Below are 26,465 nucleotides of genomic sequence, written 5' to 3' on the forward strand. Positions count from 1 at the left end.
AAACCCACTCCGGAGACTAAATAGAGTTAGCAAGATACCCAGGACTGGGGAGGGATCACGATGAAGGTCACTCTTGACTACACAAATTGAGTGCAGCTGGACGCCCATCACTCAGGCAGGTGACGAGGAGTGCTCTGCTTGACAAAGGCCGCCCTTCCCAGCACCTCTCCACGGACACTCGGGTCTCGGCAAGTGTCAGCGGCACTGGATCGCACCTCTCCTCCAGGTTCTCATGGGTGGAAGTCAGCTAGTAGGAAAAGGTATCAACAGCCCCTAAGAGGGATCTCCTTATTAGGGAGCCTGGAGTGGTGACCTGGACACCAGGCCAGGCAGCAGATTCTGTCTGGAGGCAGTGGAAGCTGAGCCCTCCACAACACCCAAGCACTCTGGCACAGCAGTACACAATCGAGGGTTGGGAACGAAGCCTGCAGGCGTGACTGTGACTTTAAAAACGTCCCCTTTGGGAAGCCAAGAGCAATGCCCCAGGCACCAGTTCTCCGCAGCCACCTGAACTGCTCAGCACTGGACAAAAGCCTTGTGGATAGCAGGGAGCCAGTGTGCAATGCCGCCAAAACCAGATCTGAGCACCAGACCTCCCTGTGCCCTAGAGGACTCTTCATTTCACTTTTGGTCAGGCATCTGAAAGCAGAACAGCTTCCTTGGACTGAGAAATTTCCAAGTTACTTGACAATTGTAAAGTAGCAGCTGAGGCCCCAAGAAAAAGCTGTACTTTCTGCTCATTTGAGGTAGGAAGCTTGAAATAGTTTTTAATTTGAAGGAGTGAGATAGTCCATCCATCTTATTTCACTTCCAGTACTCTGATTTTAGCAGCTTTGCCAAAGCAGTGGGACCATGTTTATTTAAATGAAGTTTAAAGAGGACTCATGACATTTTTGCAAATGCCTGGAAAATTTTATTTGGTTAAAACCCAACACTTGTCATCACACAGTTGGCAAGATTATTCTTTTAAGATAACTGACAATGAAGAACCAAAAATCTAATTTTTGAAGTTATTTTTTTCATCAAGAAAACAAATGCAACTTTTATTAGACAAATCAAGGTTGTCAAATCAGATACAGCATCATTCTTTCGAAGGAGACAAAGTTCTGGCTCTTTGTGAGGTTTGAGAATTGGTCCCACGCTTCATGTCATTCACCTTTGAGAATTCTCATTTGCAATACATTGGTCACAGTATCCCATCTTCTGCTCAAGCTAAGAGAAGAAATCACTGCAAATACAAAAAGCCAAATAACCTGCTTCCTTGATCCTGCTGTGACATCTTGTATCTGTGCACTTCCATTTGCATTATAATGGTAAGACTGTATCATGCCAGATGTGTTATTTCAAGAAGAGGAAACATTTTAAGGACCATAGACTAGTCCTTGCACCTCATGTGATGCAACCTCATCATGCCAACACTCCACATTCCCTGAGTGTGGACTTTGGAGTCAGTGTTTTCTACACTCTCCTCTTGCTGTGTGACTTGAGGATACATAACCTCCCTGAGCCTCAGTTTCCTCATCCATATGATGCAGCTGATTATATCTTCTCACAGTACTGTCGCAACATTCAAGTAAAATAATGCATGTGAAAACAGAAGTGCTTGAAGCATGGTAAGTCCTCAGTAAATGGTAAGTAACCAAGAGAATTCTTAATAGGGGCGGTTGGTTCTGGCCAACAAATACCTATCTGTCTATCAACTATCTATTAATCATGGGTTAACTAGAATATATTGTTCAGAAGAAAGAAAACTTGCCTCTAGGAAACGTAAGCTCTTCTGGCTGGACTAAGAATTAAATTGACATGAAAATGAAAGTTGCTCAGTCATGTCTGGCTCTTTGCAACCCCATGGACTATACAGTCCATGGAATTCTCCAGGCCAGAATACTGGAGTGGGTAGCCTTTCCTTTCTCCAGGGGATCTTCCCAACCCAGGGATCGAGCCCAGGTCTCCTGCATTGCAGGTGGATTCTTTACCAGCTGAGCCACAAGGGAAGCCCTAAAATGACATGAGACAGAGGTAGCAGGAGAAAATCAAATTTAATTTTATACTTACGAGAATTCCACAAACATAAGAGGGCCAGAGACCCCACATGCAGGAGAGGGTCAGAGGCAGAAAAGCAAAATGAGAACTATATACCATCCTAAAGGAGATCAGTTCTGGGTGTTCACTGGAAGGATTGATGTTGAAGCCGAAACTCCAGTACTTTGGCCACCTGATGCGAAGAACTGACTCATTTGAAAAGACCCTAATTCTGGGAAAGATTGAAGGTGAGAGGAGAAGGGGATGACAGAGGATGAGATGGTTGGATGGCATCACCGACTCAATGGACATGAGTTTGGATAAACTCCGGGAGTCGGTGATGGACAGGGAGGCCTGGCGTGCTGAGGTTCATGCGGTCGCAAAGAGTTGGACACAACAGAGCGACTGAACTGAACTGATACACCGTCCTGAGTTAAGGAATGGGATGGGTCCTGGGAGCTTCCAAGGATAGGAGAATGGTAAGAAAAGCAGATGTTTGGTAATTAGATATTTGCCCTACCATTTAGATGGGCCCTTTAGATAAAGTATATCTCCAGTAATAAACTGTTTTCTGAGACAACCCCCTAATTTAAATTCTTCTAGGTAGTTAAGGGAGGGACAGTAATTTCTCTTGCATTCACCAGGTCTCAGTTGCCTTTAGCTCAAAATAATCCTCTTGCAAAACTGGAACATTTGGAAGAGGCTCCTTAGGAACCCCTACAACACGCAAACATATAGTGTAGGTTTACACAGCATCAGTTCAGTCACTCAGTCGTGTCCAACTCTTTGTGATCGCATGGACTGCAGCACGCCAGGCTTCCCTGTCCATCACCAACACCCAGAGCTTACTCAAACTTCTGTCCGTTGAGTTGGTGATGCCATCCAGCCATCTCATCCTCTGTCATCCCCTTCTCCTCCCACCTTCAATCTTTCCCAGCATCAGGGTCTTTTCCAGTGAGTCAGTTCTTTGCATCAGGTGGCCAATGTATTGGAGCTTCAGCATCAGTCCTTCTAATGAATATTCAGGACTGATTTCCTTTAGGATTGACTGGTTATCTCCTTGCAGTCCAAGGGACTCTCACGAGTCTTCTCCAACACCACAGTTCAAAAACATCAATTCTTCCGGGCTCAGCTTTCTTTATAGTCCAACTCTCACATGCATACATGACCACTAGGAAAACCATAGCTTTGACTAGACGGACCTTTGTCGGCAAAGTGATGTCTCTGCTTTTAAATATGCTGTCCAGATTGGTCATAGCTTTTCTTCCAAGGATCAAGCGTCTTTTAATTTCATGGCTGTAGTCGTCACCTGCAGTGATTTTGGAGCCCAAAAGCATAAAGTCTCTCACCGTTTCCACTGTTCCCCCATCTATTTCCCATGAAGTGATGGGACCAGATGCTGTGATCTTCGTTTTCTGAATGTTGAGTTTCAGGCCAACGTTTTCACTCTCCTCTTTCAGGCAGCATAGGTTTAACAAAAGTTGTAAAGCCAGAGACATCCACAGGATGGAATGAAAGACAGGGAGAAAGAAATGGAAATAGGAAAACGGGAAGGAATGAAAGACGCGAGAGATGGCAAAATAGAGAGGAATTTTCTTTTAATTACAGACAAATGTATGGACAGGAGAAAGAAGCACAGATGAAAGAGAAGGTGCCAGACCCCGCAGGCCTAGGCAGGGCGGGGCGCCTCCGGTAGCTTTGAGCCGCTGGGGTCTGGGGGCTGGGGGCTGGGCGCAGGGGTGCGCGGTGTGGGCGGGGCATGAGCAGGCCCCGCCCAGGACGGGACTTCCTGTCGGGCGGACGCTCCAGCTCCCCTCCTCCCGCTGCCCTCTCGCTGCGGAAGCGCCGAGGGTCTGACAGGCTGGTGCGCCCGCCGCCCTGAGGTGAGACCGGTCTCCCCGCTGCACTTGGGCGGGCATGGGGGCGGCTGGCGCCCACGGCCCCGCGGGCCGGGGCGGGGGGTGGGCTCGGCCGGGGGCGCCCGGCGCGGAGGCCCCGGCTGAGAGCCCGGGACGACCCCCGCACCGCGGGGCCTCTGAGCGGCGGGTGCGGGGTGACCCACTGGCTCTCGCCTCGCCGATCCCAGAGGAGGCCCAGAGGCCCGGCCGTGTCCGGGGCGGGTGGTCCCCGCCAGCCCCCGACCGCGATTCGCGCCGCCGCGGACGGGCGGCAGGGGGCGGCGAGCGGGGCAGAGAAGTCCACCGCGCCTCAGGGGTTCGTCTCCGAGCAGGCGAAGGCGGCGCTGCCTTTGGGCTTGTCGTAAGACTGGTTGGAAGGCAAAGGCGCGCGCACAGCTGAGCAGTGTGCGGAAGACCCCCGAGAGCGCCAGGAATGACGGCCGGCGGCCGGTGGGCTCCCGGGCGGGGCGGCCTCCTCAGTGTCAGTCAGAGGCGGCGCTCGGTGGCTGCCTGCTCGCGTAACTGACGTGTTTGTGTCTGCAGGCCGTGCTTCCCTTCTGAGGTCAGGACCCGTGTGTTCAGCGGCCCAGCGCCCCTCTCCGTTTGGCCTCACAAAGGCTCCTCACGCTCTCCTAATTAAACTTCTGATTTCCCCATCTCCTACCCAGATCTCAGATTTGCCTGTCTTCTATCGGTCCATGTTTCGGTTGATGTCACCGTTATCCATTCATTTGCCTAGGTGGGAAATCCGGGCCTCGTTAAACTCGCCCCCTTCCTCATGGTCCGTGTCCACTCTGTTGCTGAGTGCCCTGGCCCCTTCCTCCCAGAGCGGTTCCCTGCCGCCGTTCCTCCCCCCACCCTGCCGGCGGCCTTGTTCTGCAGCCCCCATGTGTGAGGCCTCATGGCTCTCGCATGGGAATCATGCCTCTAAGGGGTGAGCACCGTGGCACGACCCCCAGCCACACCCCTCCTCCTGTTCCTCTTAGTCTCCGAGCTGGCACTTAGGCCTTTTGGTTCCTCTTCACATACCAGGAGTCCTGCAGTTGAGTTAGTCCTTCAAATCTTGGTTGAATCGTGTTCTTAGGGAAATCATATCTGGTACCTAAGACCAGGTCAGTGTTCTCCTGTTAGGTGCTTCTCGTTGAATAAATAGTCAGTGCATAGCTCTCAACTGATTGAACAAGTACAGCCTCTGGGTGAAAAATCCCCAGAAGAAAGGGTAACTTTTGAAATGAGCCCAGAAGATTTGGTAGGAGTTACACATATCAGAGCTGTGAGAAGGGGGAAATATGAGTAGCTTAAGCACAGTTTCCCTCTAGAAAGCAGATTCACCATGAGAACATCCAGTTCTGTTGAAGCCTAGAAGAAGGGGACAGGAGTAAGAATGAAAAGAAGAAAGAAGATCTTAGAAACAATTCTTAAACTGTTCTGAGTAACTCAAAAAGTGGCTTCCTTCTAAAATCATTTAAATGCTTATATTAAGAAACAGGTTTCTCATGTGGCTCAGTGGTAAAAGAATCCGCTAGTCCAGGCAGGAGTTGCAGCAGACCCTGGATTGATCCCTGGGTTGGGAAGATCCCCTGGAGAAGGAAATGGCAACCCACACCAGTACTCTTGCCTGGAGAACCCCATGACAGAGGAGCCTGGCGGGCTACAATCCATGGGGTTGCGAAGAGTCAGACATGACTGAGCACGCACACATATAATATATATATTAAGAAGAAACAGCTAGCAGAAACAGCTGAAAGTATCTGTCTTTTGCCCCCACCCCCATCCCCTCTCATCCCCATTCCGATACTGTGAGCACCATGATTGGGATTTCAGACCAGTCTCCAGGGTGAAACTCTGTCAGTTATTCTCAACTGTAAAGATTAAACAATTAGGGTTGCTTTATAAATGATGCCACACATTTCTGAATCTGACAGCTTAAAAAAGCTTCACAGTCCTAGGTACAGATTTTGGAGTGTGGTTAAGCCTGTGGTGAGTTATTTTAGTCTTCTCTGTAAAAAGTCAGTGGAAAGTTGGACAGTTCAGAAGACAAAACTGTTTTATTTTTTGCCCTCTCTGAAACCTGGGGCAATTCATTTTTAGCTTTATACATTTTTTTAGTCCTGGAATTTTCTTTCCTCAGAATGTCACAGTAGAAAGAGCAGTGGACTTTCAATTCAGAATTGAGTTCAAATTCTGGTTGTGTCATCTGTCTACAAAACCTTAGGCAAATTAGTTATATTCACTGAGCTTTAAGTTCTTCATCTTTATAGTATCTTTAAAAATAATTTTACATGTACAAAGCACCATACTCAATTAGTGCTTTCTCCCCCTTCCCTTTAAAACTTCTTTAATTTCCATCCATGGTCATTTGAATCCATGGATGCCAAAACTGCAGATACTGAGGGCTAACTGTTCTCTGTATTCTTTTTTGAATTTTTACTTTATTCTTAAACCCAAATATGCGTCTATCTTTTAGAATATTTCTTGTGTCATTTCTTCTCCATTCCTCAGATGATTGTTGTTTTTTAAAGTAGATATGGTATGGGCCCTTTGAGAAACACTTTCATAGAATACTTTTTGTTATGAAACTGTTTCTACAATAGAAGTGAATGAGGCTAGGTTAAAAATGTTTCTTAATGAACCTGTGAATGAATAGAGGAAAAAAAAAAAAAAGAATTCTAGAATCAGGAGGAGGGTGAATCCTGAAGGGAAGTATTTTGCAAATTGAGATGTTTTTGTGAACGAACTTCTGTAATTAAGACTTTTTAAGCAATTTGTAACTGCTTTGTCTTTGTATGTTTTGAATTTGTTGAGAAGATGGCTGATCCTTGGCAGGAATGCATGGATTATGCAGTAACCCTAGCAGGACAAGCTGGAGAGGTACGAACTGAAATTTCAGCTATGATGTGATGGATGTGGGTAGTATGTGGTTGCCTCCTTAAACAAAACATGTATTTTTATTGATCTGGATTTGTTTTCAATTTACTTAATGGGTGAATACTTCCATTTTATGTCATTAAATGTTTTGTAATAACAGTTGTATATCTAAAATTGGTTGTAAGAGTCTATGGTTTTATACATAGAAAGTCATAACCACTAAGGGTTTATTTTATATACATTGTGGCAAGAAATATTTAAGAATATCATTCCAGGCAGATTGATTGTTTCAAATCATTTCTATTATTCATCTTTTAATTTGATTTAAAATGACTTATATGCTTTTCTTATTTGCTTACCAAAAAATATCTTTTTAGGTGGTTCGTGAAGCTCTCAAGAATGAAATGAATATTATGGTTAAAAGTTCTCCGGCTGATTTGGTAACTGCTACTGACCAAAAAGTTGAAAAAATGCTTATCTCATCCATAAAGGAAAAGTATCCATCTCACAGGTATTGCTTATGTCAGTTTCATGTGATAAAAATGAAATCTAGGTTGGAGTCCAAGAATTTTGACTTTAGACTCAGAAATTGACTGTCCTTAATTTAAGCTGAACTGGAATTTATTTGGAGGGTGTCAGAATCCCTGAGAGTAGGACTGAGCAACCAGGGAGGAAGGCAGAGCTGGTTAGGGTTGGGTCAGGGTTAGCTGCCTCACTCCTGACTACTCTCTTTGGATGTCTTACCCCATTAGCTCAAGGTTACAAATCATGTGCAAAAACATCACTTGCTGAACTTAGGGTTTTTTTCCCTAAGCTCAAACTTCCAGGGAGCAGTGAACAGGGGATATTTGGATTCCTTTATAGAAAGAGGAGTGTTAGATGCTGGGAAGTTAATGTGACAAATGTCTGTCATAGAGAAGATTTGAAAGTTCAGTTTTATTCTCTATATTGCAAACATTTTTAGGTGCTAAAGGAGTGGTAGCTTTGAGTTTGAGAGAAAATACTAAAATCTGTCTCTCTTACGGTCACAGAAATATAACTGAAATATTGTCATCGTTTTAAAAGTTTTAACATTGTCATTTGGCAGTTCTTCATCATGCCATTGACCTTTCCTGGTATTTTAGCCACTGAGGAGAAAAAAAATTGTTTAAATCTGCATATGCTTTCTCTCAGTAAAAAGGTTTTTATAGCTAAGAGAAAAAGACATAAAAGATACTCATGGTAATGATTATTAGGACTTTTCAGTTTTGAATAAAGGACATAAATAACAAAGAAAGTAGGAAAGGAAAGAAGAAATCCAATGAATTCAGACACCATTTACAGAGTTCACCTGACATTTACTGTGGAGTATGTTTTAGGAATGCATATTGATACAGTAATTTTGGTGGGTGATTTTCTTTCTCTTTAACTTATTTCATGTTCTCTGTATTATCGCTGCATAGCAAGTTACTCTTTAAAAACTTAGCAGCTCTAGATAACAGAGTTTTCTAGGATCAGGAATACGGGAGTAGCTGGACTGCGTGGTCCTGGCGAGGGTCTCATCGAGTTAGAGTCGAACTGTCATCTCCTCAAGGCTCAGCCGGGGCTGAGGACCCATCCGCTCATGGTTTTGGTGACTCAGCTCCTCATGGCCTGCCTACTGGCAGCTTCCTTCAGTTTCTTCACCATGGGGGCCCCTCCACAGAGCGGCTCCTCGTGTGGTGAGCAGCTTCACCTGGAAAACAGGGAAGGGGAAGGTGGAGAAATAGTGAGTAAGACGGAAACCTCAGTGTCATTTTGTCAAAGAGCCTTCAGAATTGCACGTTGTCACGTACCTTTGTTCTTTTGGTTAGAAACGAGTCCCTAAGTCCAGATTCACACGCAAGGCCAGGGACATTAAGCTCTACCTCTTGAAGAGAGGGTTATGAGAGAGTTGGTAGACTTAAACCTCCACATTTCCTTAGTAAGTTATCATCTGCAATAAAAGCCTTTTTTCAGCGTGTGTCTTTTCTTATCTTAGTAATACATTTGAGAATTTTGAATTCTGTCATCTTTCACATGACTTGTTCTGGGGGAAATAAAATTTTCTCACTTTCATCTGTCTGTAGGAAAAACAATAGAAAAGTGTAGTTGTGTAGACTTTTGTTATGTTTTATAGTAGACTAAAGGTTTGAAAATTGTTGAAAACTGTAAAGATTCAGAATTTGTCATATTTGCTTTTAGTTTCATTGGTGAGGAGTCTGTGGCAGCTGGGGAAAAAAGTATCTTAACTGACAACCCTACGTGGATCATTGACCCTATTGATGGAACAACTAACTTTGTACACGGGTATGTTTTAAAAATTTTAATATTGTAATTGTTCGTGTATTAACTGAATGGACTGTTCAATATGGTTTTCATAACCACATATACTTTAGAGAATTCTGTAGTTGTAAAATATGTTATGCATAATTTTCCTCAGCTGTGGATGAGGTAATGAACTATTAATGTTATAGACATGTGCAGTCAAGTGCCCTGTTCACCATTCTTTTTCTCATTGTTGAAACCACATAAAGATGTATGCAAGCAACATTGCTGCTTTGAAATCAATTAAGGACCTGACTAACTCAGTACTAGAGTATTCATTTATAGAGTGCGTTTAATCCAGGAGAAAAAACTTTAGAAAGACCATGGGTTTAGAGCATGTGACCTTGTGACCTTGGGCAAGTTAACTTAATCTTTTTAAGCCTCAGTTTTATTTTTTTCTTTTGCTAAAATGGGCACATTGATGGTACCTGCCTCATAGAATTGTTAATGGGACTTAATGAGTTGTACATTTATATAAAAACTTAATATAGTGCCTGGCACAAAGTAAGTATGTAATTCAGTATATGCTGAGAAGAATATGTAGGGAAAAAAAAAGTATATATATATATACAAATTAAGTATATAAGTCCAGATATATAGAAGAAAGCCTGATGGAATTAAGAGTTTCAACAAGTAGCCCAGTTTGGTGGGATGACACATGGTTGTTATATTTGAAGTTGTCGTATGTGGCTGTATGTATCTTTACAAATAGAACTGTTAAAGCCATAAAGCTAAGAGGTAGGATCTATATATAATAGAATGTTACTGCAGAAAGATGCTCATGATATGAGGTAACATACAGAAGATTATAGTACAGTGGATAGTATGATCCCATTTTTGTTGACCTTTAAGCTATATTCGTGGAACTTGGCATTCAAAAAGTATAGAAAGGCATGTGGTGCCAAGTGGCCTTCCCACTTCCAATCCCAGCTTCTCAGAATCTGTTTCCGGAGGCAGCTGTTGTTATCAGTTTCTCGTGGATCCTTTCAGAGATGTCTCGTGTCTATAGAAGCATTCTGCATGTATACATCTGTGTATTCCTCCGCCCCTGCCCCATACTTATACAGAGGGTTGCATACTATACACACAGTTCTGGGAAGGGATGAGACTGTTCATAGGAGAAAAATTGTAAGCAGTTATATCATGAAAAACAGTTTGTTGAAAATAAGTTCTACCTTGGTAAATTTGTGTTTTGTTTTGTTTTTTTAAGATTTCCTTTTGTAGCTGTTTCAATTGGCTTTGTGGTAAATAAAAAGGTATGTTGTTTAAATTTATGGTTGGTAAAATGCCTTGCTGTCGTTTTCTGAGAAAGAGTAAATGAGTCTCCATGATAAATTTAGGTTGTCTCTATTCAATATATGTAGTACCATTATTTTGAAATAAAATACAGACCTGCTAAACTTGTTGTGATACTTTTTCCCAGTGAAGAAAACGTAGTGTCTTCTGAGAAGATTTTACAAGGAAAAAATATGCACAAGTAACTGAAATATGATTCAGTATTTAATCACCATTATATATGTGAATATGATAGGAGTTGATATAGGATCTGAAATGTTTAATGAAAGAGTTGGGTACTGAGCTAGGAATGCTTTAGTAGACATTTAGTGAAGGGAAAGACCAGGAAGTGGTAGGGGCCAAGTGTGATGAGAAAATACTGAGTATATTCAGGAACCTAAATACTTACTATTTCTAAAGCCCAGTAAGCGTACACTCTACACCTATTGCATTTCCATGCTGTCTGAGTATTTGATTAATAAAAAAATGAATGATATTTAACATTACATAACACCTTACATAACTGTCTTCAAGAAGCTTGTGATATATTTGATCAACATGTACACAAAAGAGTTAAGAAAACCCTGAAAATAAAAACATAAATTAAAAAAAGACATAAATTAGTGCAAATGAAATCTTAGGCACAGGATTGTATTAATCAGTGAGAACCTTCAAAAGGAGATAAGTGAGCATTTCTCTTATCATCCATTCTGGACTGTTGAATTCCCAGTTCAGTGCAAAAGTTAGATGTCGAACTATAAAAAAATAAAAAGTAAGAACGTGAAGAGGGTGTAACGAATCCTGTCAGCAGCGGTTTGAGGAAGTCTTCATAATAAATTGAAGGGGTCTTAGAATTTGGTCATGTGAGTTGGGTCATATTGGGAATTTTCCAGGTAAAGAAGAAAAGGAAAGTATTTTAATCAGAAAGAACAGTCTGGGGGTGAGCAGAATGTGTATGGGCGACAGTGAGATGTTTGTTGTGAGTGGAACTCTGGAAATGGTCGGAGCAGAACTGGCGAGGTGAGCTTGCTGTGGTCAGGCCATGAGGCCATGTGGTCTGTCTGTGCCGGAACAGTTAGTGGCTTCGAGGTGGTTGGAAACCAGGAGAGGTTTTTCAGTGCAGAGTGCCAGATGATTCCAGCACCGTTCAAGGCCACACCAGAGGGGTGGGCAATTCTGAACTGAGATGGAGGTAGTGAGAATAACTGAGGAAATAGCCAAAATCAGGAAGTGTTTTCAAGATAAAATTGACTCATGGGGAAGGACTGAGGCATGCATGATCAGGTTGCGAGGGAGCGTGACCTCTGTGGCTGAGGTTTCTGCAAGCCTAGGTTCCGAAGCACAGCTCCTGACCTGCGGTGATGGGGTTGATGGGAGCCACACCTATAAGGGTAGTTGACTTTGTGGAGTGGAAAGAAAAAGCCTGTTGCAATCAAGAGAGCTAAAAGGGAATTGGAAGAAAAGGAAGGGTGAAAACGGCTGAGACACACAACTGTTGGGGGTTAGGCAGAGAGGACAGTCGGAAGAAGAAGTGGCCCCAAGAGAGAGCAGCGTGAGGACAGCACCAGGACCACAGAGTACGGCGTTGGCGGCTGGCGGCCCGCAGCCCCCAGACCCTCAGAGAGGACGCCCGGTCCGTGAGGGTCCGTTCACGGCCTCTCTGCAGGGAGCTTCAAGAGAGCACGATCAGAGCAGAAGCCAGGTCGCGATGTGGAAAGAGAGCGAGAGACCCAAAGTCTAGACCACTCTGTGGCAGTGAGGAGAACAGGAAGGTAACGAAGGCCTGGTGAGGGAGGGTCACTCTAGCGAGAAAGTACCAGAATCACAGCCCAAGAGACAGGGATCTGTTGATGGAGCAGGCTTTCAGAGAAGTGTGACACAGGAGGAAAGAGGCACCTTAGAAAACAGGGAAGATCTGCCTTCATCTGAGGCGGGAAGGAGAGAGGTCAAAACATACACCTCGAGTTTGGAACCTGACAGGAGGAGACTCAGGGTTCAGACCTGATGACCTCTTCCTCGGCTCAGCTGGGAATTAGCATTTCAAATAGCCCACAGTCTAGCCGTTTAAAAACATTAACGTACCAGATATTCTTGCTGCTTTCTTAGAAAAAGTATTGATTGAATGAAGAAAAATGCTCAGGTTTGGTAAAGAAAGCTTGCATTGTTCCTTCCGCAGATGGAGTTTGGAATTGTGTACAGTTGCCTGGAAAATAAGATGTACACTGGCCGGAAAGGAAGAGGTGCCTTTTGTAATGGGCAGAAACTGCAGGTTTCACGCCAAGAAGGTGGGTTCACCCTCATGTTTGGTGTGATTCAGACCACGCACTCGTACGGTAACCTTGGTATTCTCCAAGCATGACCTGACTCGTAAGTGTGTCTGTTTTCTCTGTACTTTCTCATCGTGACCACAGTTGTGGACGCGGCCGTGGAAGCTGGGGAGGCAGGTACAGCGAGCAGACGGGCGTGTACGCAAGGATGGGCTTTGTTAGGGGCCCTGGGGAGCGAGCGCGCTTCCCACCGCAGGGCGCTGTTGGGTCATTGCTTCAGCCCTGCGTCTCAGATTCTTTCTAGAATTCCTCTGCTCTGATGCCACTGGGACTAGTTATTAGTAAATCGAAAGGGAAAAGGCCCTTCAAGTTGGGAATCATTTAAAATGAGACATAAAGCTCTTATATATAAGGATGGGTAAAGAGCACCTTTCTACTGTATAGCACAGGGAACTATATTCAGGGTCCCATGGTAAACCATAATGGAGAAGAATATGGAAAAGAATACCTAGATACACATATATTATATATAAAGCTATAACTGAATCACTTTGCTGTGCAACAGAAACTAACACAGCATCGTAAATCAACTATACTTGGATAAATTTTTTTTAAATGAGGCATAAAACTTTTTGTAATGAGCATAGTGATTGGCCTTTTTAAGTCTGCTTTCTCTAGGGCAGCTCACTGTGTTTTGGAGGCACTTATCTTCCCTAAAGCAATCCCAACATTTTCCACAGTTTACATTTGCAGGTTCGTTTCTTTTCTTTTTTTTTTCAGATTCTTTTATGTGCAGCAAAAACTTTAGAATCCTCCTCCGCTTTTATAATTTTTCTCCTCAGGCTCTTAATTTGAGGGCAGATTTTGAATTTGTTTTCTTTTTATTGAACTCTAAGACCCCAGAGATTAGAAGATACATCCTAATTTTCGAGATGTTAACATGTGAAAAAAATGTGCATCTTAGAATTGAAGGAATGTGGCAGCTTTCATAGAAAGAATTCTTTCCCCTTCTCTGTTATTTCTTTCACTTAAACAGGTTATGTGATCATTAGAAGAGTTCACAGTAATAAGCAGGGCTCGGAACAAGCTGGCGGGCACATCTCAGCTGTGGGCACAGGTGAAGTGTGAGGTGTCCCAAGAGTAGCCTGTGAACCAGGAGGGTTGAGTGTGTCCTGAGCTTTGGTCACAGTGTTTCAAAGAGAAAAATGGGAAGCACTGGATAATTTGTCAGGTTACTAAGTGGAGGTCAGATGATTAATTTTATTGAAGTATAGTTGATTTATAGTGTGTGAGTTTCTGCTATACAGCAGAGTGGTTCCATTGTACACATTTGTATTCTTTTCCATTGTGGTTGATCACAGGATGTTGAGCGTGGTGCCCTGTGCTGTACGGGGCCTTGTTTATCTGTTCTATATGTGGTAGCTTGCATTCCGCAATCCCAGACTCCCAATCCTCCCCTGCCCCACCTCTTCTCCCCTTGGGCCACCCCAAGGCCGTTCTCTGTATCTGAGCCGCTTTCTGTTTCATTGGTGTTCATCTGTGTCGTGTTTTACACTCCACATGTAAGTGATGTCGTATGGTGTTTGTCTGTATCTTTCTCACTTCTCTTAGTATGATAACCTCTAGGTTCATCCATGGAGCTGCAAATGGCATCATTTTGTGGTCGAGTAATATTCCACTGTATATATGTACCACATCCTCTTTATCCATTCATCTGTTGATGGACGTTTAGGTTGCCTCCATATCGTGGGTGTGGTACATAGTGCTGCGGTGAATGTAGGAGTGCATGTATCTTTTCATGTTACAGTTTTGTGTGGATATATGTCCACCTAGATCATATGGCAACCCCATTTTTAGTTTTCTAAACAGTACCTCCGTACTGTTTTCCATAGTGGTTACACCTGTTTACATTTCTACCAACAGTCAGTCAGTCAGTTCAGTCGCTCAGTCATGTCCAACTCTTTGCGACCCCATGGACTGCAACACACCAGGCCTCCCTGCCCGTCACAACTCCTGGAGCTTACTCAAACTCATGTCCACTGAGTCGGTGAAGCCATCCAACCATCTCATCCTCTGTTATCCCCTTCTCCTCCCGCCTTCAATCTTTCCCAGCATCAGAATCTTTTCAGATGAGTCAGTTCTTCGCATCAGGTGGTCAAAGTATTGGAGTTTCAGCTTTAACATCGGTCCTTCCAATGAACATTCGGGACTGATTTCCTTTAGGATGGACTGGTTGGATCTCCTTGCAGTCCAAGGGACTCTCAAGAGTCTTCTCCAACACCACAGTTCAAAAAGCATCAATTCTTAGGTGCTCAGCTTTCTTTACAGTCCAACTCTCACATCCATACATGACTACTGGAAAAACCATAGCCTTGACTAGATGTTCCTTTGTTGGCAAAGTGATATCTCTGCTTTTTAATACACTGTCTAGGTTTGTCATGGCTTTTCTTCCAAGGAGCAAGCATCTTTTAATTTCATGGCTGCAGTCACCATCTACAGTGATTTTGGAGCCCAAAAAAATAAAGTCTCACAGTTTCCATTGTTTCCCCATCTATTTGTCATGAAGTGATGGGACCAGATCCCATGATCTTCCTGTTTTGAATGTTGAGCTCTAAGCCAACTTTTTCACTCTTCTCTTTCACTTTCATCAAGAGTCTCTTTAGTTCTTCATTTAACAGTGGTACCATTTAATTTTAATTTTTGTTTTATTTCAAATCTATATATAAATTATTTTTAAATTCTACTTTTTAAAAACATATATAAGGCATTTGGTGGCTAAATGTATCATGCATGTAGGCAAACTGGTTATATTCTGCACTTTTGGGGAGGTAGGCTAAGAAGCTAGATGCCCTTTGATGATTATAAAAATGATGATAAAATGACTAAAAGAGAAGAAGAATTCATAAATATTTAAAGCCTCAGAAAGAAACAAATATGATTCAACTAGGAAGAAGGATAAAAATGTCCAATTTGTTGAGCTACAAGTGTCAAATTTTTTTGTCAGGTTCTTATTTATAAACTGTAGTAATTATTTGAAACTTTTTCTTTTAGATGTTACCAAATCTCTCTTGGTGACAGAGTTGGGCTCTTCCAGAACACCAGAGACTGTGAGAATTATTCTTTCTAATATGGAAAGGCTTCTTTGCCTTCCCATCCATGGGTAAGCTCTTTTTACTTTACCCCTGAAGTTGAACATTCTATTATATTAATGCTATAGATAATTTGACATTCTAAGGAATGAATTTTTATTTAGAAATGAACTTTTAATTAATAGACATGGAGTCAGTACCGTAATTCTAAAATGTGATTTTTAAAACCTTTATTTGAAAATAATTTGAAATTTTAAAAAATTTGCAGAAATAAAAACCTATAAGAAACAGCAGTATGCAGTTAAAAACCTATAAGAAACAATTCAGCTATTGTTAACATTGTACCCATTGCTTTATCATTTTCTCATTCCTTCTTTTCTGTCTCTTTCTCTGTGTATGTGTGTGTGTTTGTGTAAATATTCTCCTTTTTTCCCCCTCAGCAATTTCATGATAAATTACTTAGTGTGTGGCTCTTTACCCCTACATAATTCAGTTTGTTATTTCTTAAGAACAGGGATATTCTCTTCTGTAACCACAGTACAACTATTGACTTCGTAACTTTATCTATCCACACATACTTAGTTTTGTCAGCTAATCTATGTCTTTTATAGCATTTTTTTCCTCCAGGGCAAGATTCAGTCTAGAGTTAGCATTACGTTTGGTTGTCGTGTCTATTTCACCGCCTTTAACCTGGAACATTTCCGTAGCCTGAGCGTTACCCACTTTCTCTAAGTTTTCAAGTTATTTGCACAAGGTAGGCAAGGTAGACTCTTACAGTTCATTTCTGACCTGTCTGTGTCAGTAGTTTTCTTGCCCCCTTATCATTTCTTATTTTATGTTATTTGTTCTTCTTTTTAAAAAATCCTGATTAAATTACTTGGCCGCTTGTCAGTGTTTTTTTTTAAAGAAAGAACCAGGATTTTGATTATTAATCTGGTCTGCTGTCTTTATCCTCCCTGCTTTATTGTTTTCATCATTGTGCTTTCTTGTCATTAATTTTATTGTTTCCTGTTTTTTTTTCCCTTTTTAAGTAGAGAATTTATTTTTATGCTTTGATTTTTATTGAGGTGAGTATTTAGGCTATGAGTTTTTATCTGATTGCTGCTTTAAATGTATCCCACAGATTTTGATGTGTTTTCATTGCAATTATTTTTTGCAAAATTTGTAACTTCTGTTTGTATTTCCACTTTTACCCAAGAGTTGTATTCTTAAACTTCCATGGGGAAATGCTTTTTGTGCTTTCTTAGTTTTGTTTTTTAATTTGTAGTCTTATTACATTGTAATAAATATATTTTATGGAGCTTTATGTTCCCTTTGGGCCTAGTATATGATCAGTTTTTGTGGAACTTCTATATACACTGGAAAAAAGTACATTTTGTACTTTGATGTTTGGACTTGAAGTCTAATTGTTTCCATTTGTCTGGTTAATCTTTGTCCACCTTTATTTTTAGTGTTTTTGAAATCAGTGCATTTTAAGTGCACCTTTTGAATACAGCATAGAGTGGAGTTTTGCTCTATAATCAATTTGAAAATCTTTTCTTTTTAATAAAAAAGTTAGGCTTATTCATTTATTTATATGACCATTTTGTTTGGTCTCAATTTTGTATTATCTTATGTTGTAATTGTATTATGATTTGTATATTGTTATGTTTTATATTAAGTACTCTGTACTTATTTAGTGTATCCTCTTTTTTTTCCTCTCTTTTTCTATTTATAAAAGATTCAATTTTATTCTCATGGGTTTCTTTTATATTAAAACTCTTTATAATGCCCTTAATATTCTCTTTTCTTACTTAACTGTTCTGTTAGTTCTGTAAAGACTCCAGAACTGCTTAGCTTCTGCCTGTTGCCTGTATAACATTCAGTGATTTTACTCTGCTTTTCTCTTTTTCTCTCCCTCTCAGTCTAGTTTTTTTTTTTTAAGTTACATTCTTGCTAATTTATCAGGCATATTACTACTACATATTGTTTCACCCATAGTCCCATCCTGTGGTCTTAGTTTTTCCTTTATAAAATGGTCACTGTCCTGTGAAGTTATCTTGGTGTCAAAAGTTCAGAAATAACAAGTAAAACCATTGAATCACTGAATTCAATTTTTATTATGCACAAACCAAAAAGACACTTGGCAAACCAGGAACACCCAGACCAAAACATGGGATGAGGCTCAGCCATGTATTGTTATAAAGCAGCTTATACAATAAGAAGGCAGCAACTAGTTATTCTTCAAAATGATTGACTATAATAGAATTTTCTTAAATGATAGGGCATTGATTAGTGGCTAACTCATATCCACCTTGAGAAACAATTTAAGTTTGCTTGTAATTTTCAGAAGCATAAGCAAGAGATGATCCAGGTCTAGTTACTTTTGTAAAATGTGCTAAATTAACCTTTGTTTTCATGACTAAACTGATTTGGTCTGCTCAGGGAATTTTCAAGACTGGTCTCTTTTTTTTGCTTTAACACCTATCACCTTTGTATTGGTGAAGCTCATCCTCTAGTAGATTTCTTGGGAAGGGCACCTGTGCGTGGTATTCCATGATTTCTGGCATATTCCAAACTGTTTTCCTATGGTCTTAAAACTCCAAGGATAGCTTGGCTGGATAGAACATCCTTAGTGAAAGAAAGTATGAAGAATATTTCTTTAAAAATCATGTTTCACTGTTGCTTTGCTTTGTATGTTGTTTTTGAGAAATCTGATGCCAGTCTGATTTTATTGGCTTTTGAATTATTTCATGTTTTGTTTGGAGTCTCTGAGAAATTTTTTTTTCTTTTAATCTTTCATGGCTGACACTTTTATAAGGGTATATCTTGGAATTCTTAGAGTTGCTTGTTGTGGGATGGTTTTCTCCCTTTAATTGATAGATTAATGTCTCTTTTTCTTGTTTTCTAGCAAGTTTTCTTAAATTTTAAATATTAGTTCACTTAAGCTATTTTCATTTTCTTCTTCAAAGACACCAGCAGTAACATTCAACCTCCTTTGTATCTTCTCTTCTGTTACTTTCTCTGTGGCCCCTTTTACTTTCTTTTATTGTTTTTTTTCTCACTGCCCTTTTTCAAGTTTTCATTTGCATCTCTTCTGTTTAAGGGTACCTTGTGATTCAGTCTTAATTTCTGATAAAGTTTTGTCTTTTTTTATTCCTCTTCATTTCTAAGTTCTATTATCTCTTATATTATTTTTTCCTTCTTTTATTTTGTTCACTTCTGTGCTTGCTTTTCCTTTTGCAGAGGAAGTTTATCAGCCAGAAAAAATCCAAACACTGTTATTAATGATGTTAGATGTTTCACCGTAGTTACATGCGGCTGTGTCTACTTTTTTCCATTTCTGTTCACTTTGTGATCTGGGTTCCTGGTTTCAGAGTTTCTTCTTCCGTTAGTTCTCTTCTGTGTAATTTCTGTTAGGAATCCCTGTTAGGTGTAGGAGACAAGGATTGGCATGTCATTTTCTCTTTCATTTCTCAGGATTTTTCATTTCTTTTACTTTTTAAAGACTTATTTATTTCTGGCTGTGCTGGGTCTTTGTTGCCATGCTCAGGCTTTCTCTAGTTGTGGCGAGCGGGGGCTGCTCTCCACCGTGGGCCACAGGCTCTAGGGCACTCGGGCTCGGGAGTTGTGGCTCACGGGCTCTGGAGCACCCGGGCTCGGGAGTTGTGGCTCACGGGCTCTGGGGCACCCGGGCTCGGGAGTTGTGGCTCACGGGCTCTGGGGCACCCGGGCTCGGGAGTTGTGGCTCACGGGCTCTGGAACATGGGTCAGTAGTTGTGGTGTCCAGGCTTAGTTGCTCCATGGAGTGTGGGGTCTTCCCAGACCAGGGATTGAACCCACATCCCCTGTATTGGCAGGTGGATTCTTTACCACTAGATCACCAGGGAAGCTCACCACCTCCTTTATTTTAAGTTGAAGTATAATTGTATATTAATTGTAAATGACATTTATGAGGCAAAGTAAATCATTATGGATCCCATTTCCTTTTTGGGGGGGATTCATTTAATGAAATGCACTATATTTGTTTATTTCAATGATGTTTCTTGTGTGTTGCTTTAGGGAATGATTTGATCATGACTTGGCTCCTCTTTTGAGACCCTTTAATCTGCTAGGCCCTCCATGGGGTGCTTTGCTTCTGTTGTTTCTGATCATTGCAGCTGTAGCCAAGTTGGTATCCCCATTTCGATGAAAAGAAGACTAAAATTTGAAGAAGATTTGAAGAAAATTTTTCAAAATTACAGCTTTTAAGCAGCTGAGCAGGGAAGCAAACTCAAATCTTTGTGATTCTGAAGATAGATAGGTTCTTTTTAGCTCTGTACCATCCTAACTGAAAAGGAGGATCAGACTAACATGGGATTCAGACAGAACACATTTGCAAAATCTAGGCCACAGCCTCAATTGTTTGGTGATTAAGTACTATCTTTAGTAATACTTACCCATAAAAGACTATACTTACTGATCAAAAGACCTCTTGCCAGAGAGCTATTGAGATACATCAGGAGTAGGTAGAAGCATTGCATCCAGTGTTGGTCTTCCAGCCCAGGGTGCAATGTCTGAATAGAATGCCAGGAGATGATTTGTGGAAGATCTTGGTGTTTCTTTCTGTGATGTGAGGTATGAACTATCACATATCCCCTGAGAAAGGAGGAAAGTACACCATTCTTGATAAACTGAAAAAAGCCATAATTTTAATTTGAGTTTATATATCTATGGACATTTTCAGAATTGCTAGTTCTTAATTTTGATACATAGTAAAATTGTAGGCAGTAAAATGTATTTAAAATCAAGGGCATCATGTAATTCTGGTCCTTTTTTGTTGTTAAATTGCTTTGGCATGAAGGATGTACTAGGCACAGTACTAGTTTATATTTACTTTTTAGATACAAAACAGATATCACATTATTTTTTTTTAATTTTATTGGAGTATAGTTGATTTACAGTGTTGTGTTTGTTTCAGGTGTATAGCAAAGTGATTCAGTTATGTACATTCATATTCATTCTTTTTTAGATTCCTTTCTCACATGGGTTGTCCCAGAATATTGAGTGGAGTTTGCTGTGCTAGACAGTAGACCCTTGTTGGTTGTCTGTCTTACATGTAGTAGTGTGTGTGTGTTCATCTCAAGCCCTGATGGGTTCCTCCCCCATGTTTCCCCTGGGAATCGTAAGCTTGCTTTCAGTATCTGTTTCTGTTTTGTGAATAAATTCATTTGTCTCAGTTTTTTAAAATTAGATTCCATGTGTCATACAATACCACTGACATGTGAAATCCTCTTATTTCTTAAAAAATAATGAAGGGTCTCAGTGAACAGACCTGACTGCTTTATCTTCATAGGACTTGCCTGGTGGCTTAGAGGGTAAAGCATCTGCCTGCAATGCGGCAGACCTGGGTTCAATCCCTGGGTTGGGAGGATCCCCTAGAGAAGGAAATGGCAATCCACTCCAGTATTCTTGCCCAGAAAATCCCATGGACGGAGGAACCTGGTGGGCTACAGTCCATGGGGTCACAAAGAATCAGACACAACTGAGCAACTTCACTTTCACCTTCAAACAATTAAAAGAAGAAGTTTGAGTAAAAACCACTTGAAAGTAGTTAATTTACAGACATGGCAACTCCTTTTTCTTAAATACTTCAGTGTGTATATTTGTGATAAAAGGGACATACTCTAAGATAACCACAACACAGTCATAAAAATCAGGAAATTAGCTTTGATACATTGTCTAATATAGTGACAATTAAATTTTGAAAGAATTCTAATCCAAGGTCCAAGCCAGAATCACATGCTGCACTTTAAGTGTTATTCTTATCAAGCCTTTTTTTTTTTTTTAAGATTTATATAATTTGGCTGTACTGGGTCTTTTTTGTTTGTTTGGTTGGTTGTTTTTGTTTTTTGTTTTTTTTTTCTTTTTTGTTTTTTTTTAATTTTTATTAGTTGGAGGCTAATTACTTTACAATATTGTAGTGGTTTTGTCATACATTGACATGAATCAGCCATGGAGTTACATGTATTCCCCATCTCGATCCCCCTTCCCACCTCCCTCTCTACCCGATCCCTCTGGGTCTTCCCAGTGCACCAGGCCCGAGCACTTGTCTCATGCATCCAACCTGGGCTGGTGATCTGTTTCACTATAGATAATATACATGTCTCGATGCTGTTCTCTTGAAACATCCCACCCTCGCCTTCTCCCACAGAGTCCAAAAGTCTGTTCTATACATCTGTGTCTCTTTTTCTGTTTTGCATATAGGGTTATCATTACCATCTTTCTAAATTCCATATATATGTGTTAGTATACTGTAATGGTCTTTATCTTTCTGGCTTACTTCACTCTGTATAATGGGCTCCAGTTTCATCCATCTCATTAGAACTGATTCAAATGAATTCTTTTTAATGGCTGAGTAATATTTTTGTTGTGGCCCACAGGCTTTCTTGAGCTGCGGCGGCTGGGGCTCCTCCTTGTGGGGGCTCATCTGGTCTGGGAGCACAGCCCCCGCACAGGCGCAGAAGTTGCCGCTCCCAGGCTCCAGAGCCCTGGCTCAGGAGTTGTGGTGCTTGGGCTTAGTTGCTCCTTGGCACGTGGGGTCTTCCCGGACCAAGGATCGAACCTGTATCCCTGCATTGGCAGGCAGATTCTTTACCATTGAGCCACCAGGGAAGCCCTCATCAATGCCCTTTAATCTGGAACAGTTGCTTAGCCTTTATCTTTTATGACCGTGACATTTTTGAAGAATGTAGGGCAGTTGCTTTACAGCATGTGTTTTGATTTGAGTTTGTTGGATTTCCTTGATTAGATTTGGGTTATGCAATTTTGTCAGGAATGCAACAGAAGCACTGTTATGTCCTCCTCAGTGCATTCTGTCAGGAGACACAGGGCACCCTTGTTCCGTCGTGTGCGTGTGTGTGTATCCAACTCTGTGACCCCAGGGACTGCAGCCCGCCAGGCTCCTCTGTCCGTGGGAGTCTCCAGGCAGAACACTGCAGCGGGTGACCACGCCCTCCTCCAGGGAACCCCCCGACCCAGGGACTGAACCCAGGTCGCATTGCAGGTGGATTCTTTTCCAGCTGAGCCACCAGGGACGCCGTTTGTCCCATTACTGGATGCTAACTCTGATCACTCAGTAGTGATCTTGCCATCTTTCCCATTGTAATTATGATGTATCTTATAGGGAGATACTTCAATGTGTAAATATCAATCATTTTAGCATTTATTGATGATTCTTTCCTGAATCAGTTATTATTACAATGGCTGATATAATGATGTCTGTACTCACCCTGACTTGGTGTATTTCCAAGGACAAGGTTCAGTGAGAAGGCCCGGCAGGGCTGCCACCTCCTGGTCGCACGTGCTGATGCCCGCGCCACTGGGGGCGACCAGGGGCACCCTCGCACGAAGCTCCGCCAGACTCCTTGTGTCGTGGGGCTGTCGTCCCCGGGTTTAGACCACAGTGACGAGGCATGCATGCTGTGGCAGCAGAATTACAGCATTTTCTTCAGTGATTTTCTTCCCAAAGTATCATCGTTTTAATGTTTACCTTACACCTGATTGGTTTGTTAGGATTCATTCTGTCATTTATTTAGTGTATCATGATAATTAGGTTTTACGTATTTTGATTTTAAAATTCAGTGCCACCTTTTTTTTTTTTAACATTCGGTAGATTGGTTCAAGTGTTCTCAGTCCATACTTGAAACTGAAGCTAAGGAGGAATGCCTTACTTGAAGAATTATTTTTTCCTGTCTTGTCTGTTAGGATCCGGGGTGTTGGAACAGCAGCTCTGAACATGTGCCTGGTGGCCGCTGGGGCTGCGGACGCGTATTATGAAATGGGGATTCACTGCTGGGATGTTGCAGGTGCTGGCATCATTGTGACTGAAGCTGGCGGAGTGCTCCTGGATGTCACAGGTAAAACCGCGGAACCAGAAAACATTTCTTTCCATACCTATGGGACTGTCCTCCAAATATGGCCTTTTTTTTTAGATGTATCTTTTAATGTTTCCCTTTAATATTTTTTCAATGTTTATACTTCAGCTCTTCAAGGCAACTCAAACCATGTAATTTTCTGCAGAATCAAAATGGCATATATTGGGAGACTGAGGCAAAAATGAAAAGTTAATGGTAGTGTGCAATTAATAAATAGCTAAGCCTCTTCAGGGCTTCCCTGGTGGCTCAGCTGGTAAAGAATCCGCCTGCAATGCAGGAGACCCGGGTTCAATCTATGGGTTGGGAAGATCCCCTGGAGAAGGGAAAGGCTACCCACTCCAGTATTCTGGCCTGGAGAATTCCAGGGACTGTATAGTCCATGGGGTCACAAGCGACTTTCACTTTCACTTTCAAGCCTCTTCAACTATGAGTACCAGGAACTCTAGAGAGGCTATAGAGAAAGTCTAGAAGGGCACCAGATCTGAGGTTGTGCCAAAAGCTCTTTGAGTGGTGACTGTGGTGGCAGCTGAGTATGGGCCTCCTCCACCATCCCTTTCTGCCTTGGCCCTAGGGGAGTTACATACTTTCTCTGCACTGATGATGAAATTTTTAAAAGTAAAGAGTGAACCTGGGTTAAAATAATTCACCAGCTGTCTTGGAGAAAAGCAGCAAAGAATTAAGGAGCTGGGAAGGAGAGCAGCGTGCAGATCCCTGGCCTCGGCTTTTCTGTCAGTAGGTCCCAAACATGAAATAAAGATGACGTGTGTCAGACCCCCCACTTCCTTCAAAACTGGGATTTCTAAAAGATGCTGAGAAACTCATTTATGTATTAGCAAAGCTTAAACATTGTGGTTATGACACAGTGTAGCTTTTTTTCAAGATAATAGAAAATATAAAATGTTACGATCAACCACAGTACATACTGCTATGCTTGTTTTGTAGGAATTATTTTTTACAAGATATAACCATTTTCCATGTTTGATTTTAGGTGGACCATTTGATTTGATGTCACGAAGAGTAATTGCTTCAAGCAGTAAAACATTAGCAGAAAGGATAGCCAAAGAAATTCAGATAATACCTCTTCAAAGAGATGATGAAGATTAACTCTGACAGCTTCACACATTCAGTCACAGTTGGTCTCCCCAGGTTTTCTGATGTGCTCGTGGTGTTAACAAAATTCAGGACTTCTGTTTCACTTGAACAATATGATTGGTGTAAATTGCTTTCAGCGTCCATATTTAAAAACTACAACTTGTTCTGTGTTTTACTAAGAGTAGGTGTGCAAGAGTGGATGAAATAGTTCATTGTTTTAAAAATGTCTGTGTGGTAAGAATGTACTTTGGGAAAGTACACAGGCAGTTGGTGAGATAGGTTATCACATCAGCTGAAATAGCCAGTTAGCAGTTTAGAGTTTCTAAGTATTTATGAGCCTGTGAAATTTTGAGTTACTATTTCTGTGCATATGCATTCTTAATGAGACAGTTAACTTTTTGGAAAATTTTTTCTTTAGTTTCAAAAGCCATAGTAAATTTGTAAGATGTATATAATGAATACTGCCTAGACCAAGATCTCTTCTCTGCAGAAAACCTTGTTTTATTCATCAATGTAGAACCAAACATGGTACCTGTCAAATAGGAGGCAATCCAAAAATAAGCATTGAAAGAATGAGTATTTTGAAGGTAGTAATTCCTAGTTGCTACGGAAAGTAATGAGCTGATCACTCTGTAATTTTACTTCAGATTTGGACATAAGAACTATCTGGTCATCCTTTTTATATTTCATGTTACTGTTCCTGTTAGCATTTCATATTACCATGCCATTCCAGTGACCGCACCAAACAAAACTCACCCCGCCGCTCTCGCTGTGCGTTTGTTTTAAATCGACAGTGGTGGCAGTTGGAGCCGAGCAGAAACTGGTGGGCCAGAAACAGCGCTCTCCCCGCGCCCGCGTGGCCGCCTGTGTCGGTTTCCTGTTGCACAGAACACGTTGTCCCCGAGCCCAGTAGCGTCCATGGTGCCTGCTTACCACGGCACAGTCTGGGAGCAGCGGTTCCGGGCACCCTCGCGAGGATCCTGTCCCGAGGGTCTTCCATGCGCTTGCAGCCGAGACGTTGAACGGAGCTGCAGCATCTCGGTTTGACTGGGGCTGAAGCTCCTCCTCAGTCTCGCTTGTGTGGCTGTTGGCGGCAGCTCCTTGCTGTCTGGTGGCTCCAGGCTTGCCTTCCTCTCCATCTTCGTAGCTGTGTCCTCATCACGTGGCGACGGCCTTCCCCCGGAGGAAGTGAACCGAGAGAGGAGGCAAGCAGGAGACCGCTGTGCCTCCTATAACCTGGTCTCTCAAGTCGTCACTCTCACTTCCATTCTTTTCTGTTCAGCAGATGTGACTCTTTAAGTCAGCCACACTCAAAGGCTGGGGATTTCCCTGAATAGATAGCATCATTCTAGAATTCTGTCTCTTGAGCTCCAGACTCATGCTTCCAGAGGCCAAGTAAAATCTCTCTCAATGTATTGCAGATGTCTCATGCTGAACGTGTCTCCAAATAAACTCAATCCCTGCTCCCATCCGTTCCTCTCCTTACATTTTTTCTCTTAGTTCATAGTATTTTACCCAGGCAGACAGGTGATATTTTCCCTCCCGTGCCTCTCACCTCCTGCGCAGTTGGCCACCACTTGTGTTCAGATGTATCAGGAAGTGTCTCTGGAATTTTTCTCCGGTTCTGCATCTCCACTGCAACACCTGGACAGTTACCTCCTGAACTGTTACAATAGTCTTGAGTTACTACTGCCCCTCCAGTCTCTCCTCCACGCTAACGCCCAGATCTCTCAC

General features: G+C 41.9%; 1 protein-coding gene across 3 annotated transcripts; it reads left to right on the plus strand.

Annotated features, from left to right (window-relative positions):
* The first annotated feature begins 36 nt into the window (after positions 1-36).
* Positions 37-26,200, plus strand: IMPA1 (inositol monophosphatase 1). 3 transcript variants are annotated; one of them, XM_020872055.2, is made up of 9 exons: positions 37-1,613; positions 6,729-6,791; positions 7,166-7,299; positions 8,991-9,095; positions 10,324-10,369; positions 12,565-12,673; positions 15,707-15,815; positions 23,470-23,621; positions 24,628-26,200. In XM_020872055.2, exons 1-9 carry the CDS (start codon positions 1,611-1,613, stop codon positions 24,741-24,743), a joined length of 837 nt encoding a protein of 278 aa, XP_020727714.1. In that variant the 5' UTR covers positions 37-1,610; the 3' UTR covers positions 24,744-26,200. The 3 variants fall into 3 exon arrangements, with proteins under 3 accessions (XP_020727714.1, XP_070333562.1, XP_020727716.1); XM_020872057.2 differs by lacking the exon at positions 37-1,613 and adding an exon at positions 3,798-3,905; XM_070477461.1 differs by lacking the exons at positions 15,707-15,815; positions 24,628-26,200 and having other exon boundaries at positions 23,470-23,587.
* Positions 26,201-26,465: the final 265 nt, after the last annotated feature.

Source organism: Odocoileus virginianus, chromosome 15 (assembly GCF_023699985.2).
Source record: "Odocoileus virginianus isolate 20LAN1187 ecotype Illinois chromosome 15, Ovbor_1.2, whole genome shotgun sequence".
Taxonomy (NCBI): Eukaryota; Metazoa; Chordata; class Mammalia; order Artiodactyla; family Cervidae; genus Odocoileus; species Odocoileus virginianus.